The following is a 17,148-nucleotide window of genomic DNA, read 5'->3' as shown; positions in this document are numbered from 1 at the left end:
ACATCCACCCATCCATCTGCCTGCCATCCATCCATCCATCCATCCATCCATCCATCCACCCAACCATCCATCTACTGACACCTCAGATCCAATGTCATGTCAATACAAAGGTTCATTCTACTTTTCCTCTTTTCCTGATGTAATTTTTTCTCTGGCTCTCATTTTCTTTTTTTTTTTTTTTTTTTTTTTCAACGTTTTTTATTTATTTTTGGGACAGAGAGAGACAGAGCATGAACGGGGGAGGGGCAGAGAGAGAGGGAGACACAGAATCGGAAACAGGCTCCAGGCTCCGAGCCATCAGCCCAGAGCCTGACGCGGGGCTCGAACTCACGGACCGCAGGATCGTGACCTGGCTGAAGTCGGACACTTAACCGACTGCGCCACCCAGGCGCCCCTCTGGCTCTCTTTTTCTAAAATAAGTTTGCCTATTCATTTCAATCTTAGTATACACATAAGCTAATTACAACTATTAACTCATACTCTTGTGAAAAACAGATGTATTAACTGGAGTACAGTTTTTGTGAATAGTTCTTTTTGACTTTAATTTTACAATATGCAGTCGAACCACACACTATTTTCCAAAGTTACTTGGATTCTTTTCTCTCCCAACACCCAATGATACTTATGTTATTCATTTGTAATACGGTCAGGTTCATTTGTTAATACTTCCATTTTGGGCCCCCTCTACCGCTTGATTTTAATTATTTATTTGAGGGATATTTCTACAATGCTCAATCAAAGCTACACAAAAAGGAGTATTATAAGAAGTGTCGCTCCATCCACATCCCTATTAACTTCTTTCCACCTTTTCTCAACCCACTCCATGTAACCAATCAGCTTCTGGTTTATCTCTCCTGTATTTCTTTTGCATTAATGAGCAGATACAGGTGTATTTTTTTATGTCCTCTTATTTACACGAACAGTTGTTTATTATATTCTTTTATACTTTTTCTTTAAAAAAATATTTTTACTATTTATTTTTGAGAAAGAGAACGAGTAGGGGAGGGACAGAGAGACAGAGACACAGAATCTGAAGCAGGCTCCAGGCTCTGAACTGTCAGCACAGAGCCCAACACGGGGCTCGAACCCAAGAACTGTGAAATCATGACCTGAGCCGAAGTCAGACGCTCAACCTACTGAGCCACCCAGCGCCTCTGTACTTTTTTTTTCAATTAACATTATATTCTGGAAATCATTCCACATCAGTTCAGAGATTCCTCATTCTTTTTCTTTGTAGCTGCATAACATACCATTGTATAGATGTACTTTATTCAACCTATTGAATCAACCTATTGAATCAACCACTGTCCTATTCATGAATGTACATAATGTATCAATGTATATAACTAGGCAGTTACATTGCTTCCAATATTCTGCTTTTATAAACTATGCTGCAGTAAACAATATGCATTTTTATATTGTTGAAGGTGTACCTTCAACCCCAGAAGTGGGTCTCCTGGATCAAAAGGTAAGTGCATATACAGTGTGGTTAGGTATGGCCAAATTTTCCTCCAAAAGGACTGTACCAATTTGCATTCCCACTAGTAATGTTAAGAGTGTTTCTTTACAGCCTCACCAACAGAATGTGTTACTATTTTGCCAGTCTGACAGATAAGAAATGGTTGTTTCATTTCTCTAACCTATAAACCTTATTTGTATGTTTGAGTCCTTTTTTTGTCGGGGGGGGGGGGGGGGGGCTGGTGATCTGTCTGTCCATATCCCCCTCCCATTTTTCTACTGGGTTTTTGGTCCTTTGTTCCTTAAAAAAATTTTTTTTTACACTTTAATCTTGTTTTATCTTCATAACAAGACTGTGAGGTAGGTAGGCAGGTATTAAATCATTGGGGAGATTAAGTAGGGAGCTATGGCTCAGAAAATTTAACAGATTTTGTCAACATCTAAAAACTGGTCTGAGTCTCTGGTTTCAGGTCTGATTGTAAAGGCTATTATGGACCAAAGCAGTTGAAGACAGACCTTGAAGCTGACTCTGCTACTCTCCATGTTGCCCCTGATCCTTCCATTCCAGGTTCAGTCTTCAGGGGCTATTTTCCATAGGCAAGACTCAATGCAGAGGCACCCAAGATAGTACCATTCTCTGTTCTGGGGCTGTCCACGGACTTATGAGGAGGAAAACAAGACTTTTACAAACTGCCCACTGAGGAATGAAGGTTAGTTCCAGCCTTCTGCAGTTACCTCACCCAGAAGACCAACTCTTTGAATGTATGATTCAGAAAAGATGGTTGCATCCAGCCAGTTCACAACAGTGACAGACTCATAGAGATACACATATCATTCTGCTTAGATATACATCTGCAAAACACTAGGCCCCAGATGATCTCCACGCCAAATACTCTCCATGGACTCATAATGAGTAAGTTAGTTCACGCTGTCTAGGCCCGGGATTTCTGGCAACCAGCAAGGAGCCCAGGGGCTGCCGTACCTTGGAGCCTCTCAGGGAACCAGGGTTCCTCTGCCAGGCTGCCCAGAGGAGAAAGATCCAGCCCTCTCTTCAGAGAGAAGGGTGAGCATGAGCAGCTTTTCCTGTCGGTACCCCAAAGCAGCAAAACAGGGCAAAGGGTGAGGAAGAAGACTTCAATGCACACCCCTCCATGCGGGGTCACGTCCCTGCACCAGGAGTTCTCAGCATACACAAAGGTTTTTGCTTGTTGCTTCTTAACCACAGCGATGGCATAAAGGTCTTCTGGAGGGGCTGGCATTGAGGTCTTTTAGGAACATACTTTGACTCAATCCTAGGGGTGGGCCATCAGGAGGGGCAGGGGACTCAAAATGTCTCAGACTCCTCCAATGGATCCTGTTTAGCAGGACCCTGACCTCGTTCCAGTAGGAGAGATCCTGCTTGTGTTCCTGGGAGGATAAAAAGATGTGAGCTAGTTCTGCTGGGGCCTCTAACAGCCTGGGAGAATTGGTACTAGGCACCCCTCCCTTTAGGGGTAAAGCTGTCTCCTGTGTGTGGCTGAATAGTCCGTGTACCTCACTCGCCCGGGGCAGGAGAGGTGGAGGTGAAGGGGCCCAGCCTGGCTCCTTCTCCTCCTGCGCTTCAGGATTCCCTGGGGGCCTCTGCGCCTGCAAGTACAGCTGCTGGAGTCTTGCCATCTGCTCCAGCTCTAGGCACAGGTGTTCCAGGTAGTAGAAACAGGCCCAGGCTTTAGGCCCCAGGTCCCCCATCACCTCTGCTTCTTCCAGGTCTGCCCTGTCAGTTTCTGCCACAGTGGCCTCCTGCTCCCTTACTCCAAAAAGGGGCATTTCGCATTCAGGCTTACTTGGTGACTTTAGGGAGTGATGGTGTGACATGCTGGCAGGGGAAGTCGAGGGTTGGTGGGACAGCTTCAGCACCTGCTCCAGCCTTCAGCCAGCTTTCACCTGGCCTAGGTGGGCAGGACATTCCTTGGCAGCAAGGGTCAGGGGCTCACGGTTCCCTATGTACTCCAAGTCCAGAGAAGGTAACTGACTGAGAAAGGCCCAGTGAGGTGGCCTGGGGGCTATCTCCAACCACCATCTCCACTCCTGAGTCCCAGGAGGCCTGCCTCCTGGGACCTCTCTACTCACCTTTCCCCTCCCAAGAGTCTAGTGAGCAAGCTGGGCAGCAGCCGGGATCCATCCGCAGGTGGTGCTGACTCCTGGCACTAAACAGCTGCATGGCAGGTTCTTGACAACCCCATCTACCATCTCTTCGCACCTTGATTTTCAGGCCAAACCCTTTCCTGCTACCCATAGGTCCTCTGGGTTGCTCCCTCCTAACCCCATCCTTCTAGATAGCACCCTCATCCCATTCTTCTTTCCCAGATACAGACAGGGAAACAGAGTCCCTAGTTTTTAAGAGTTCTTTATACTGGGGTGCCTGGGTGGCTCAGTCAGTTGAGAGTCAGACTCTTGACTTTGGCTTTTAGATCATGATCCCAGGATTCTGGGACTGAGCCTTATGTTGGGTTCATGCTGAGCATGCAGCCTGCTTGGGATCCTCTCTTCCTCTGCCTCTCTACCCTGCTAGTGATCTCTCTCTCTAAAACAACAACAACAGAAACCCTAAAACTATCTTTAAGAATTTGTTTATTTTTGAGACAGACATAGAATGCGAGCAGGGGAGGGGCAGAGAGAGAGGGAGATACAGAATCGGAAGCTGAGCTGTCAGCACAGAGCCTGACGCGGAGCTAGAACGAGGAGCTAGAACTCACAAACTGAGATCATGACCTGAGACGAAGTTGGACGACTGACTGAGCCACCCAGGTGCCCCCAAACCTCGAAACCATTAAAAAAAAGAAAGAAAGAAAAAGTTCTTTATATATTAAGGATATTATCCTTTTGTCTGGGTGTATGCTATGAAAAATTTCTCCCAGTTTTTCAGCTGTCTTTTGACTTTTTTTTAATGTTTATTTACTTTTTTGGGTGGGGGGAGAGAGCGAGAGAGAAAGAGAGAGAATGAGTAGGGGAGGGGCAGAGAAGAGGGAGAGAGAGAATCCGAAGCAGGCTCCAGGCTCTGAGCTGTCAGCACAGAGCCCGATGTGGGGCTCGAACTCACGAACCAACCATGAGGTCATGACCTGAGCCAAAGTGAGCCCCCAGGCGTCTTTTTACTTTTTATATGGTGGTTTTTGTCATGCAAATTAAAAACATTATTTTATGAGTCAGACTTATCAATCTTTTATTGTCTCTGAATTTCGAGTTACAGTTAGCCTTTCCTTATGCCAGCATTAAAGAAAAATTCACCTGTATCTTCTAGAATTTGTACAGTTTCATTTAAAAAAGAATTTTTTTTTTTTTACATTTATTCATTTTTGAGAGACATAGCACAAGCGGGGGAGGGGCAGAGAGAGAGGGAGAGATAGAATCTGAAGCAGGCTTCAGGCTTTGAGCTGTCTGTCAGCACAGAGCCTGAGGCGGGGCTCAAACCCACAAACCGCGAGATTGTGACCTGAGCCGAAGTTGGACACTTAACCGACTGAGCCACCCAGGCAGCTCCTGTACAGTTTCACGTTTTAAATTTTTAGGTTTCTAATCTATTTGGAACTTGTTTTTTTGTATGGTATGAGATACTGATCTGATTCCAAATACCTACCTGGTTGTCCTAGTACCCTTTATTAAAATGTCCACCTTTACCCCAATGACTTGAGTGAGATGTCACCTCTATCTACATTAAATTTCCATAGATACTTGTGCCTATTTCTGGACTTCTTATTCTATTCCACAGTTCTATTTGTGTATTCACATACCAGTGCCACTCTGTTTATTTTAATTATAGAGCCTTTATAAGATGTTTTAATATCTGGTAGAATTAGTCCCTCGTCAGAGCTTTTTCCTGTTCAGTATTTTTGGAGCTACTCTTCCATGTTTGTTTTTCTACACACTTTAGAATCAACTTGTGTACTCATCTATAATGTTGAGTTGTCCTATCCAAGGATAGCATATGTCTTTCCATTTGTTCAAGTCTACTTTTCCCACCCATTTCTCTGTAAATGCTTTAATACAGATCTCTGAAAGATATATATGTTTTAAAGTTTATTTATTTTGAAAGAGAAAGAGAGCATTCAAGTGGGGGAAGGGCAGGGAGAGAGAGAGAACCCCAAGTAGGCTCTGTGCTGTCAGTGTAGGGCCCGAGGCATGGCTTGAACTCGTGAGATCATGACCTGAGCCAAACTGGATGCTTAACCGACTGAGTCACCCAGGTGCCCTGGAAGATATTTTTTAAATTGAGGTAGAATTCATAACCATTTTAAGATGAAAAACTCAGTGGCACTTAGTACAGTCACCTCTACCTAATTCCAAAACATTTCCATCATCCTAAAATAAAACCCATACTCGTTAAGCAGTTATGTTCAAGTCTACTTTTTAAGTCTTTCAGGAATGTTTAAACGGTTACACCCAATAGGTTCCTTTACAATTCCTATTAATTTTATTCCTAAGTATTTAATCTTCTTTGTTGCTATTGTAAATGGGTTTTTAAAAACCACTTTACATCCTCTAGGCTTTTATATGAAGGCTACTGATTTTTCCATTTTATGTCTGGCCTCTTTACTGAATCCATCGATTCCTCACTCATTACGCGCTTAAGCTGCAGGGTTTCTTTGTATTTTTTTTTTTAAGTGAATTTACTTATTCTGAGAGAGAGTGCACACACAATACAGAAACTCATGCACGGGGGAGGGGCAGAGAGAGAGAGGAAGAAAGAATCCCAAGCAGGCTCTGCTCTGTCAGCACAGAACAGGATGCGAGGCCCCAACACGTGAATGGGGAGACCATGACCTGAGCCAAAATCAAGAGTCCGACACTTAACCGACTGAGCCACCCAGTGCCCCTAAGCTGCAGTTTTTGACACAATCTTATGGCACCTATCTTTTCACTCAGGAAAGAGTACTTTTGCAAGAACACCATGAAAGAAGCCACATTCTCTCTAAAGCATTTAGTCAAGTGATTAAATCACAAGTAAACACTTCAAACCTGCAGAATTACCTCTAAAAATACTGAAGTGCATCCTAATTCTTAGGATTAGTTTAGATAGTTCAGACTCTGGTACATATTAAACTTATTTATAATGGGAAAAATAGTAGGTGTCTACAACCTAAAGATATGGGAGTCAACCTTCAGAATGGACTAAAACACATGAATCAGATATAATTCTGGAAGACCTCGTGGATACCAACCAAAGTTCAAGTTTAATGGTAAAAAAGCTCTCTAAAATGCATGTATGAAATCCAATTAAAGAAGGAGAAGGGAGAAAAGAGCACTTGTAAAGGGACCCCCACTTCCTTTGACTTCAGATACTTAGTGTGATGATGGATGTTAACTTTATAACCCGTAGTCTGTTTAGAAGTTACTGTCCACCCAGGTTTAGCATCCCTGGAAATAGTCAATCAGTTCTGTGACAATTATGTGACATCTTTAAGGATGATCTCTATATATTCATAAATTATATGGCCCATACAGTATTTTCTTGTAAAGCACATATTTCAACTTTTGCATGGACCATTATGATATGGGTTTTAATATTCCTGGCAAGAGCACAATTTTTGGATCATTACTATACAGACAAACTAAAATGGGATCAAGATGAACAAAATCTTTACTCATACAATGTGGAAAAGATACTGAGGTATGAAAATGAGAGTTTTTGAAAGGGTTTGAAACTTGAGGTGGGACTTTAAAATTTAAACAAATATGAATAATTACTTTTTCAATGAAAGCACAGATACTGTTACAGTTATAGGGTCAACACTAAGGCTCACAGAACAGACAAGGAACCATGCATTTTCCACCAGTCAACACTGGTACCAATTAGAAGAATCATTATAGCATGAAGACCAGGCAAACTACACCTAAGTCTTGCCACTATTTGAGGGTCCTTTCTCATGAACCTGAGAATATCAAGTCTATTCCTTTGGAAGAAAAGGGTAGTGTGAATACATTTCTTCCATACCAGTGCCAGAAGAAGGTAGGTAGTACTCTGGTAACGATCACAATAGCTGGGAGCTATCCACTCTAATACAAGATCTAGTATCAAGATCATCAAAGATCACACCCCAATTTCCACTAATCACTTCGCTTCATGCATCACTGAGATTGCAAGGGATGGTGAGAGTAAGAGGTCGTCAGAAGATTAAGATCCATGAGGGGCACAAAAACCTAAGTCAACCAGGGGATCTGTACTTACAACAAACATCATAAGATAAATTTCTCTGAAAGCTTATTTCCTCCACACAGGAAAGAAGAAGCTTGAAAGTTCAAGTATATAACTCTCTGCTGAAAAGCACTGATGAGAAAGAAAATCTTCAAAGACTATAATCACCATTAACTAAAGACTGGATAAACAGAACAGATTTTCTTTTCTACAGGCTCCCACAGTTTCAAAAACAGTGGTCACATGATCAGCTCTAGTTTGGAAATCCCAAAATTTCAAAGACCAAGAACTCACTTGCATTAGGTTATAGGGGGATGTAAGAGTGAAATTCAATTATTATTTATTTAATAGTATTTCCTGTTTAATGTATTTCCTATTCTGCCTAGACTATATGCCCATTAGAAATACAGAGATATCAGTCACCATAGAAGATTTTCATACCATAAAACTTTAGTTTACTTAAAAGCTGTAAGAATTATTTACAAGGAGTGATAGCGGTGGTGTGGTGAACTCTGCTTTAAAACTAACGCACATAAGGAAAAGCCAGAAAAAAAACCCTCAAGTTCTCTCACATGTTTTAAACGATCAATATGGTTGCTCCTGTCCACTGATTTCTGTTAGGTAGTAAAAATTCTACTTACAGATACTCACTTAACAGAGACCACGTATTTTTTGAAGAAATACAACTAAGTGTGTCTATAAAGAAAAGGTACTTTTACTTATATTAGTGTGTATTGGGGGATTTCCAGTTTTGCTGATTGGTGTCTTCAACATAAACTAGAAAGAACCGCTGAATAACTTGCTTTGGGATGGTTAAGGCAGGAAAAGTACAAGAAACACCGACATACACAGCTGTTTTATTTTGTCTTGCTTTGAAAACAACAATTCAGATTAAACTAAGATTCAATCTACAATCAATTAAGCCGAAAGGGGACATTCAAATGGGTTGTAAGAAGTTAGCTTTCTAATGCCATTTTTGTCTGGTTTCTTTTCCCAAGATGAAGTAAGATAAACCCATTCTGTCAACCTGGGTTTTCACCCTGACTACAGGTTCCTGAGTATACTCTTATCCAGCACAAAATGGTATCCTCTGACTTCCTTTCCAAAAAAGCCTTTGCCCTCCTTCCCTAGCTCATTCTCTGGGGTTTTAGTCTTTTGCTCCCCTCTATCATTATCCTTGCTCCTCTTTCTCTCCTCTCACCTCACTAGGCAAAAGCATTATCTAAAACTTGGCTTCGAAGGGAAGATCCAAAGGAGAGCACGGAGGATAAAGGGTAAGTTAAGAAACATATGCTACTGGACTTAAGGGTCACTAGAGAGACATGAGACTTGGCAGTGCTTTGACAGTCAGGGAAGCTACTACTAAGAAGAATTGTGAATAGGGTTTGGTTGGGAAAGGACGTAGTTCTGAGTATAGCTCTGGAAAAGCCCCCCTTTTCTTATGGAGGTTGGTGAGCACCACAAAACCACAGGTGAAAGGAAAAAGAAAACTCCACCACTGGCCTTTTTCCGAGCGTGGCCGCCTTCCGCTCGGCTCAGTGCCCGCCACATGCCCAGGAGTGCGTCTGGATCCTTGAGGGGCTCCCTTCGCAGGTGACAGTGCTTACGCTATACTGTAAGAGAGCCAGAAAAGTGCCCATGAGAACCAGAAAGCAAACTTCCAGCCAGCAGGAACATCTTTCTAGGCATCTAAGATGGGGGAATCAACACTGATATATGGGCAGCATCTGAATGCCAGGAAAGGTGAGGGAGAGATAATTACCCCCTCCCCAGTTCAATATAATGGTGACGGAAGGGAAAAAACGTATTTTATGTGAGGCATCTGTTGGGAGCAAGACAGAAAAGACTAAGTCAAAGACAAATGGCAGGGAAAAATGCCTTTACTTCTAATAGACAAAAAGAAATAACTAAGAGAAGAAAATGACCTAGGGTCTAAATTTGGTTATGTAAGAAAGTCTGCTATGCTGGCCTGGAGAATTAGAGCTTATGAATGAAAGCAACTCATTCTACCACTTGGGTGATGCTGCTCTTAGAGGAAAACGGAGAAAGAAGGAAAAGAAGGAAAAACTTCATTCTAAGATATAAAAAAGTAAAGCATAAATACACCAAAAATAAAGAGGTGACATTCTCAAAAGTCATGATCTTCTCATAAGTCAGACAAAAAAGAAAAGCTCAGTAGAGAACATTAGACTCTGATGTAAGAGATCTTCAGCAGTTCACAAACTTCCCAATCTTTTTAATTACTATGTTTATAAAATGCTTTATATGACTCTGTGTGTTAAATAAAACAAGAATTAGATGAATATTCTAACAGATCAAAAGACTTATTCTTACTCTGTTGAAGCAAAACTAAATTCCTGCAAACTCTGTTCATCAAACTCAAAATCTCAGTCTTCCTAAGAGAAAAGAAAGGGTAACAATTATCTGTTGGAATACTGTAATAATAGAGGAACTTCCAAACTTGCACTATGCTTCTCAAATCAGGAGCAGAATGCGCTTTGGGCTCCAGCAACTTCAATCCTATTTTCTGGGATAAATGTTTCTTAAAATTTCATCTACCCAAGAATCTGGTCAGAGCATGTCAACCTCTCTTGTCTCTCCATTTAACAGAGGGTTAACAAATGACCTGTGCCCTTTCCCTCAAAGTTAGAGATTCTTCCACTTAAGCTCCAAGACTAGGGGTCATCACCTGGCAACCAAGGAAGGTGGTACACCTATTTGTCAAAGGGAGTAGACTGGTTAATCTTAAAGATCAACTGGGGCCAGTCTCCTGTGTGAGGCAACAATAAATGGCTCACAAAGACAGTTATTTGAGGGGACAGAGGGACTAGAAACAACCATATTTGGTTGTCACCTGATGTTGGCCCCACAGAACCAAAAAGATCAAAAGATTACCAGAATACAAATAATAGTAGATACCAACTCTCAGATTTCTCATTAACTTCAAATTTTAAGGAAGTGTATTTCAGAGGACCAGAAAGCAAGGTTTCTTCCACTAGGATAAAACTAAAATGTGAAGCAACTCCAAAGGAGTGGAAAATGATCTTGTTCACTCATTTGCAAGAATGCTCCTGCCCTGGCCTGCAGGATGTTCTAATATAATAGCAGGAGCAACATCCTACCAGTTTCATCAGGACAGATGGTTGGCTAAATTCTGGCTAGGAAGCCAGGTGCTATATTTTCATATAAAGGAAGGCAATGGCTAGTGGAAAAGAAACTAGTGACCATGTTAAGGAAACATTTGAGATTCAGACAGAATACAAGACAGGAGGTACTCTGGACCCAATGGCAAAAAATAACTTGTTAAAGGCGGTAAGGAGGAAGGGAGAGAAGCAAGGTACTATATCTGAAGAATGGCTCACCACTCTCCACCTAAAACTAGGTTACTGAAAGGGGTGAATTTTTATAGTTTTTTAAGTAAATATAAGGAGTTGGACTTATTTAAAAAACAAAAAGAGCCTCCAAAGGGTCCAAAGCACTTCAATCAACTCCAGAGACTTGGTCCAACCCTGTACATCACATCCTGACCTTGTGCGTCATATGCCTTAGTACTAGACCACTGATATCAGGTCACTGTATTATAGCCGTTTCATGTTGCACAGCATGCCTGATAGCACATTACCAGTAAGTTAAGGTGTGTGTGTTTCAGTCTATTCCCATCAGTGGCCTAAATCAAATGCAAAACTCTGCAATTCTGTTTTAGATTTCAAGACCCCAAAAGACGAAGAAAGCGAGACTAGAATTTCAAAAAGCTCTCAAGAAATTGACACAGTCCTAGACTTTGCCTAGATGAGACCATAGCATTGGCTAGAGAAGGGATCAGAGCCCAAGTGGAGCTGTTATTGGGCAGTTAAAACATGCACTCAGGTTCACCTTTTGTAGGAAGGTGCCAGACATACATTTGGGACACCAGGATCACCGGCTAGCATTCAGGGAAGCCATCAGACCGTCAATTTTATTCAAGTAGTAACTTGAATGTGATGAGGTTCCTTTGCTTTGTCACTCTTCCTCCTTCACATCCAAGGGAGGCAGAGACAATATGAATACAAAAATTTTACCGAGACTAGAATAACTCCAATCAATCTATGCATGGTTCTTAACGAGCTTTCTCCTAACCAGCAATTGCTCCTATTGTAGGGTCTGACATTTTATAGAACAATGACAATTACAATTAGGCCTTCAAAATGGTCCTTAACCTGTTATATCCCAAATCTCAACGTATTTCCAATAGCTCTCTCATGCGGTGAGGGAAAATTAAAGGGAGATTTGTCTGAAGTTCTTTTCAATAAAATCCTAATCCCAGTAGAAGAGCGAACTCAAGGTTTTGAGTGTGATTTGTCAGACCATGGACAATCTCCCATATCTCGGAAGAGGTCTTTAAGAGGTGGCTGAGCTGGGAGACAGTCTAAGGATTTGCAGTTCTTCCAGCGAAGCCTTTAACAGACCAGATATATTTCTTACATAAAGACCAAGAGGATTTTTCCCTTCTCCTGTTTTAGGATCAAATTGTTCTTAGTAAAGTGGTTACACGCGGCCTGGTGAAAGGCCCACTCAGCAGGAAACTGACCATCTCAAACCAATAGTTTATTTTTTTTCTCCATCACTTTAAAGCATATAATAGGAGTACCGGGACAAAGAGTCAAAGACAAAGGATGATCGGTTCCTCCAAATAGAAATGCACACAGGGGTATTTAATAAGTGTAAATTATTTTGAAAATTAAAGGGGACTATGGCCAGGAAGGTGAATCAGCTGCACATGCACTGAATTTGATTTCTAGGAAAACATTAAGAGGTAAACCGACCAGCTAGGTTTATAACTCGGAGGCAGAAACTTGTTTGATATCTACTAAGCTCTGATAGCCGCGTTCTCAAGGCTCTGCCCTCTCACCACTTCTAACAACTCCCTTTACTCCTATTCCAGCACAACCGAGCTGGCGAAGAGGACAGCAAAAGACCCTGGTTCTGAACTCAAAAATATTTCCCAGACCGCGCGACTTCCTCCAAAGCAGCAAGTCTAGCTCCATCTCGGTCCTCTGCAGATCCTAGGCTCCATCTAGCTTTTCAAGTCTCCACCCTCCCTCTCCCCTCCGAGGCTCCACCTCTCCCGACCCTCTCCTCCAGGCGCGCCTCCCCTCTCCGGGACTTTCACAGCCACCGGGGACATCATCCTCTCTTCCTGCCCCACTCCTGCCTGCTGGGCCTCGGCGCCCAGATCTCCACTGGCTCAGGCTCCCCTTGTCCCCAGCCGGTCCGGAGCTGCGGTCAGCGGACAGTACGGCCGGCCCAGGTCCGACACATCCTCGTGATGGTCCCGCCTCACTCACCCTCTGTCACCTCGAGCACCTTAATTTGTTCCTCGGCAGCCGCTCGCACCTCCTGCACTGGGGATAGGATCCCGGTGAGCGTATCCACCAACGCCTCCTTCAGTCCTTGTGCCACTGGACCCGGCAGCCCGGAGGCCGCACCAGCCGCCGCCGCTGCCGCCATCTTTCTTCCCTTCAGCCCGCCAGCCCCACGGCCGGGACCCGCCACTGAATGACGGCTCCCGCGCGCGGCCAATCCGCGAAGCCGCGCCTGCGCACCAGAGTCGGGCGGGAGCTAGAAGGGGGCGGGGAATGGGTCTAAACCTCCAGAGACAGCGCCTCCTGCCGTATAGACGAAAACTGCACCTTTCCCCGCGAGAATCGCTTCGCATTTTTTGTGAAAACTGAGCTCCAGAAAGGTTAGGGGGCTTTCCTGAGTGGAACAGCAAGTTAGTAAACTCACTTGGAACAAAGCCTATGATAGAGGACTTTAGATTCATGGATCTTTCAGGTATAAGCTACAGTGTTAGGAGAGAGGAGTTGAGATGGGAATGGGTGTAGAGGGCTTTAAGGAGAGAGTTCTGGCTCAGAAATAGCTATTTTAAACCAGCCTTTTTCGCCCCCTCAAACACTGAAAAACAACAACAACAACAACAACAACAACAACAACAACAACAACAACGGCTCAAGTGAGCCTCTTCATCTCAGGCTCAAGAATTCAAAGGTAGGGGAAAAAGAAACTGAAGTGGATGGAGCAGCGGGGAGTGGTCACCTGCAATAGACCCAACCCCCTGGTTTTCCAGCCTAGTTGAGCCCAACTTCAAAATTGGAATGTCTGGCCAGGAGAGGGCACCTGCGTGGGAAATGGTATTTCTTTCCTCCGGAGAAAGTACTTGAATGTCTATTTGAGAATGAATCCTATTCGTTGAGAATGTATAATTTTTTTTTTTCTCCCCCAGAGAAATTGTGCTGGACGTTTAAGGAATGAAGGAGCAAGAGGAGTTTAATATGGATATCCCACAGCTGGTCACAGGAAATGGCTGAAAGAATAGAGATAATTCTAAATACTGGAGCGAATGGAGAGGATTATCGAGAGGAGTTAAGAATGCAGGGCAGAATTAACAAAAAAATTAAATTGCAAATTAAGAAAGAATCAGGGCAGGTTGGTGAGCATGTAGTGCCAGATGGATGGAATGATATGTTATTGGGAGTGGGAAGCGCTAGACCAAAGAGAAACAGGTAATTTTTAGTAGCTGTTCAGGTTGAGTGCCTTAAAATGGTTTCTAGGAACTCTGACTCTCCCAAGTGGCAGAGGAAACCAGATGGCAATTCCTCACCTAGTTCTAGGCCTGTGGCTGCTAAATTGATAGTGATCTGGGGTTGTCGGTTCATCTGAGTATCTTCCTAAAGATTGACTCCTTGATTTGAGGATAGCTCTAAACATATTTTGTCACCTCCCATGTTAGAGGACAGGTGGGTTGTGTTACTACAATTTCGTAGGGAAAAAAAAGATTGCTTCTCGGACCTCGAAATTCCATAGTAGGGAACTGTAGGACTTCTTTTCCTTCTTTCCCGGTTCCATTAGAACAGCTTCTTTTCTCATAGGTTAATTTGCCTTCACCCCTGGAAGAAAACTTAGGAAAGTCCGGAGGGTGGTCGATTTTCAAACATTGTGGCAGTGGATGGAGGACTCAAGAACCCTGAATTTTGGGCTGGTGAAGGAGGCTATGTCCACAGCATGCAGGTAGGAACCACATCCACCCCTTTCCCAACCAAAGGGGTCCAGAACTCCTGCTTAGGATTTGAGGATCAAACATTTCCAGGCAGATGAGGTTTACCTCTTGGTTAGGCAAATGACCACCAGTAGTCTCACCTTGCAGATCAGGAATGGGCCACAAGATAAATGGAGACAGAAACCAGACAGAGAGGGAACTAGATAGAACCAGTGGACAATACAGGAGATAGCTTTATTGAAACGCAAGTGGCACGGAACAGACGAATCTTGCTGGGAGGAGACAAGCCTGATGGACAGAGGAACCTCAGGAGAGGGGCCTCTGGCAGTGATGGAAGAAGGCCTCTTCAGCTGGCCTGGCATGGATTTGCAATCAATTTGTTTCTTAAAACAAATTACTGAGCAGACAGCCCAGCTCTCTTCATGATTGTTACCGCAACTATATACAACGGTTTGCTTTCCAGATTCAAATTTGCTTTCTCTACACTAGATTATAAAAGGGGGTAGATTTAAAAAGAGGCGAGGGTCAAATGAGAAAAAACACAAACACACAGACACACACATATCCTGGTCTGGGGCTTTATGTCCAATAAATTAAAAAAAACAAAAACAAAAACAAAAAAAAACCTCTTGCAAAAATTCCTGCCCACTTTCCACCTGAGGGTCGGCATGCATTTGAGAAACACAGACTCCATCACATAAACAGGATGGGGGTGAGGTGGGGGGAGGGAAGGAATCTAGCAGGGGTTGGAATTCATTAAAAAAAAAAAAGATTGTTCTGTTAAAAAAGAAAAACAAACAAAAAACAACGGTAACAAAAAACATTAGGAAGTGGGAGGCTACTGCACAGCAGTAGCCAGATACTGGCTGGGATATGGGAGCTCTTGGCTTATTATCCAACACCTTCGGTTTCCAAGGAATGGCAGGAAAGCAGAAAGACCCCACAGGAGATGATCAAAGGCCCATCATCAGCCTTTTGGGGACTGAGGGGGTGATTTTAGTGCAATAGTTTTACACTCGCCTTCTTCCAGCCTTAGTTCCTCCTCCAGACCCTTGGTTCTAAATTTCAAGAGGCCTAGTACTAGCACATTTCTTTGTCCTCTATCCATAAGCTCCCTCTCAGGGAAAACTGACAAACTTGAGACAGAACCAGTTATAAACAGCCCCATCTACCCTATGGTCCCATCAGCTACCCCGTGAATCTGGAAAGGTAAGAAGCTCCTTTCAGGTTTTTTGTTGTTGTTGTTTTTTTAAGATTTTATTCCATCACTGTGTCTGAGTAGTTCTGTACCCAAGTCCTGGTGTGAGGAAGGAAAGGATGGGCCCAGGGACTTAGTTACCCCTGTCCCACATCTTCATTGTGTTTCAGTCTCTTCTGTGAGCCGAGCAGAGCATGGAGAAGGGATCTTCCTGGGGTCCTCAAGCCCTCCAGCTGCCTTGGGGAAGGAGGTTCTGGCCAGGTTCTCAGACCCAGAAGTGCCTTTAGAACTCAGTGAAAGGAGAGGGCTTGTTGCTAAGAGAACAAGTTGCCATGGAAATACAAATGAGATTTTCTGCCTTTTCTTATCCTATTATATAATCAGAAAAAGGCTCACTGTAGACACAAATAATCCAGCAGAAGAACAATCTGGAAGAGACCTCCGACTGCTTTTTTTTCTGTGACAGCCCATTAGTTTCCCAGGTAAAAATTTCAGAGCCATACTTTTCTCTGAAGATTGTGTTCAGCTAGAAGAGAGGCCAGCATCCCCCCTAATGTCTACCCAAAGGCACACGTACCTTATTCTGTGTTAAATAAAAGGAAAAACAGAAACATAAAGAAGCACAAGAAAGGTGAGTTTGAAATTAATATTAGAGTCTGAATTATAACCTGCGACCTTCTAATTTTCAGTCCTAAAGCCCCTCAGCGTGGGGATTCTGCTACTTGGCTTTCCCTTTTAAAAAGTGAATTGCAAACTGTAGCATGCATCAGAATTACCAACAGGGTTTGTTAAAACAAATTGCTGGGCCCTCTCCCTCGTTTCTGATGCCGTAGGTCTCAGATGGGGCCTGTGAATTTCATTTTTAACAAATTCCCAGTGCTTGCTGCTGCTGGTCTGGAAACACAGGTTGAAAACCACTAAAAAGTTGAATCAAGGAAGCAAGAGTTCACTTACTTCCCTGGCCACTCTTGTCACAGAAAATTCTCCATGGCATAATCATTCAGAAAAATAGCCAAGGGGCACCTGGGTGGCTCAGTCGGTTAAGCGCCAGACTTTGGCTTGGGTCACAATCTCATGGTTCTTGAGTTCGAGCCCCACCACGGGCTTGCTGCTGTCAGCACAGAGCCTGCTTTGGATCCTCTGTTTCCCTCTCTCTGCTCCCCCCCCCCACCCCCCCCGCTCATGCTCTCACTCTCTCTCAAAAATAAATAAACATTAAAAAAGAAGAAAAATAGCCAAAACATCAAACTGGGAGGATCCAGTACATAGGTTTAATTTTCAGCT

At 43.3% G+C, this 17,148-nt stretch overlaps 1 protein-coding gene and 1 pseudogene across 1 annotated transcript in view; both read right to left on the bottom strand.

Moving 5' to 3' along the window:
- The window catches only part of IPO9 (importin 9), a 53,885-nt gene extending 40,713 nt beyond the window's left edge, over positions 1-13,172 (bottom strand). Inside the window, exon 1 of the mRNA XM_060644080.3 lies at positions 12,955-13,172. Coding sequence (XP_060500063.1) covers positions 12,955-13,117 — 163 coding nt within the window. The 5' untranslated portion in view covers positions 13,118-13,172. The remainder of the gene's footprint in view (positions 1-12,954) is intronic.
- Positions 2,113-9,124, bottom strand: LOC132686364 (uncharacterized protein C8orf58 pseudogene; annotated as a pseudogene).
- Positions 13,173-17,148: the final 3,976 nt, after the last annotated feature.

Source organism: Panthera onca, chromosome F1, assembly GCF_046562875.1.
Source record: "Panthera onca isolate mPanOnc1 chromosome F1, mPanOnc1 haplotype 2, whole genome shotgun sequence".
NCBI classification, from domain to species: Eukaryota; Metazoa; Chordata; class Mammalia; order Carnivora; family Felidae; genus Panthera; species Panthera onca.
Note: the sequence above shows the minus strand (reverse complement) of the source record. Positions and strands in the feature narration are given on the sequence as shown.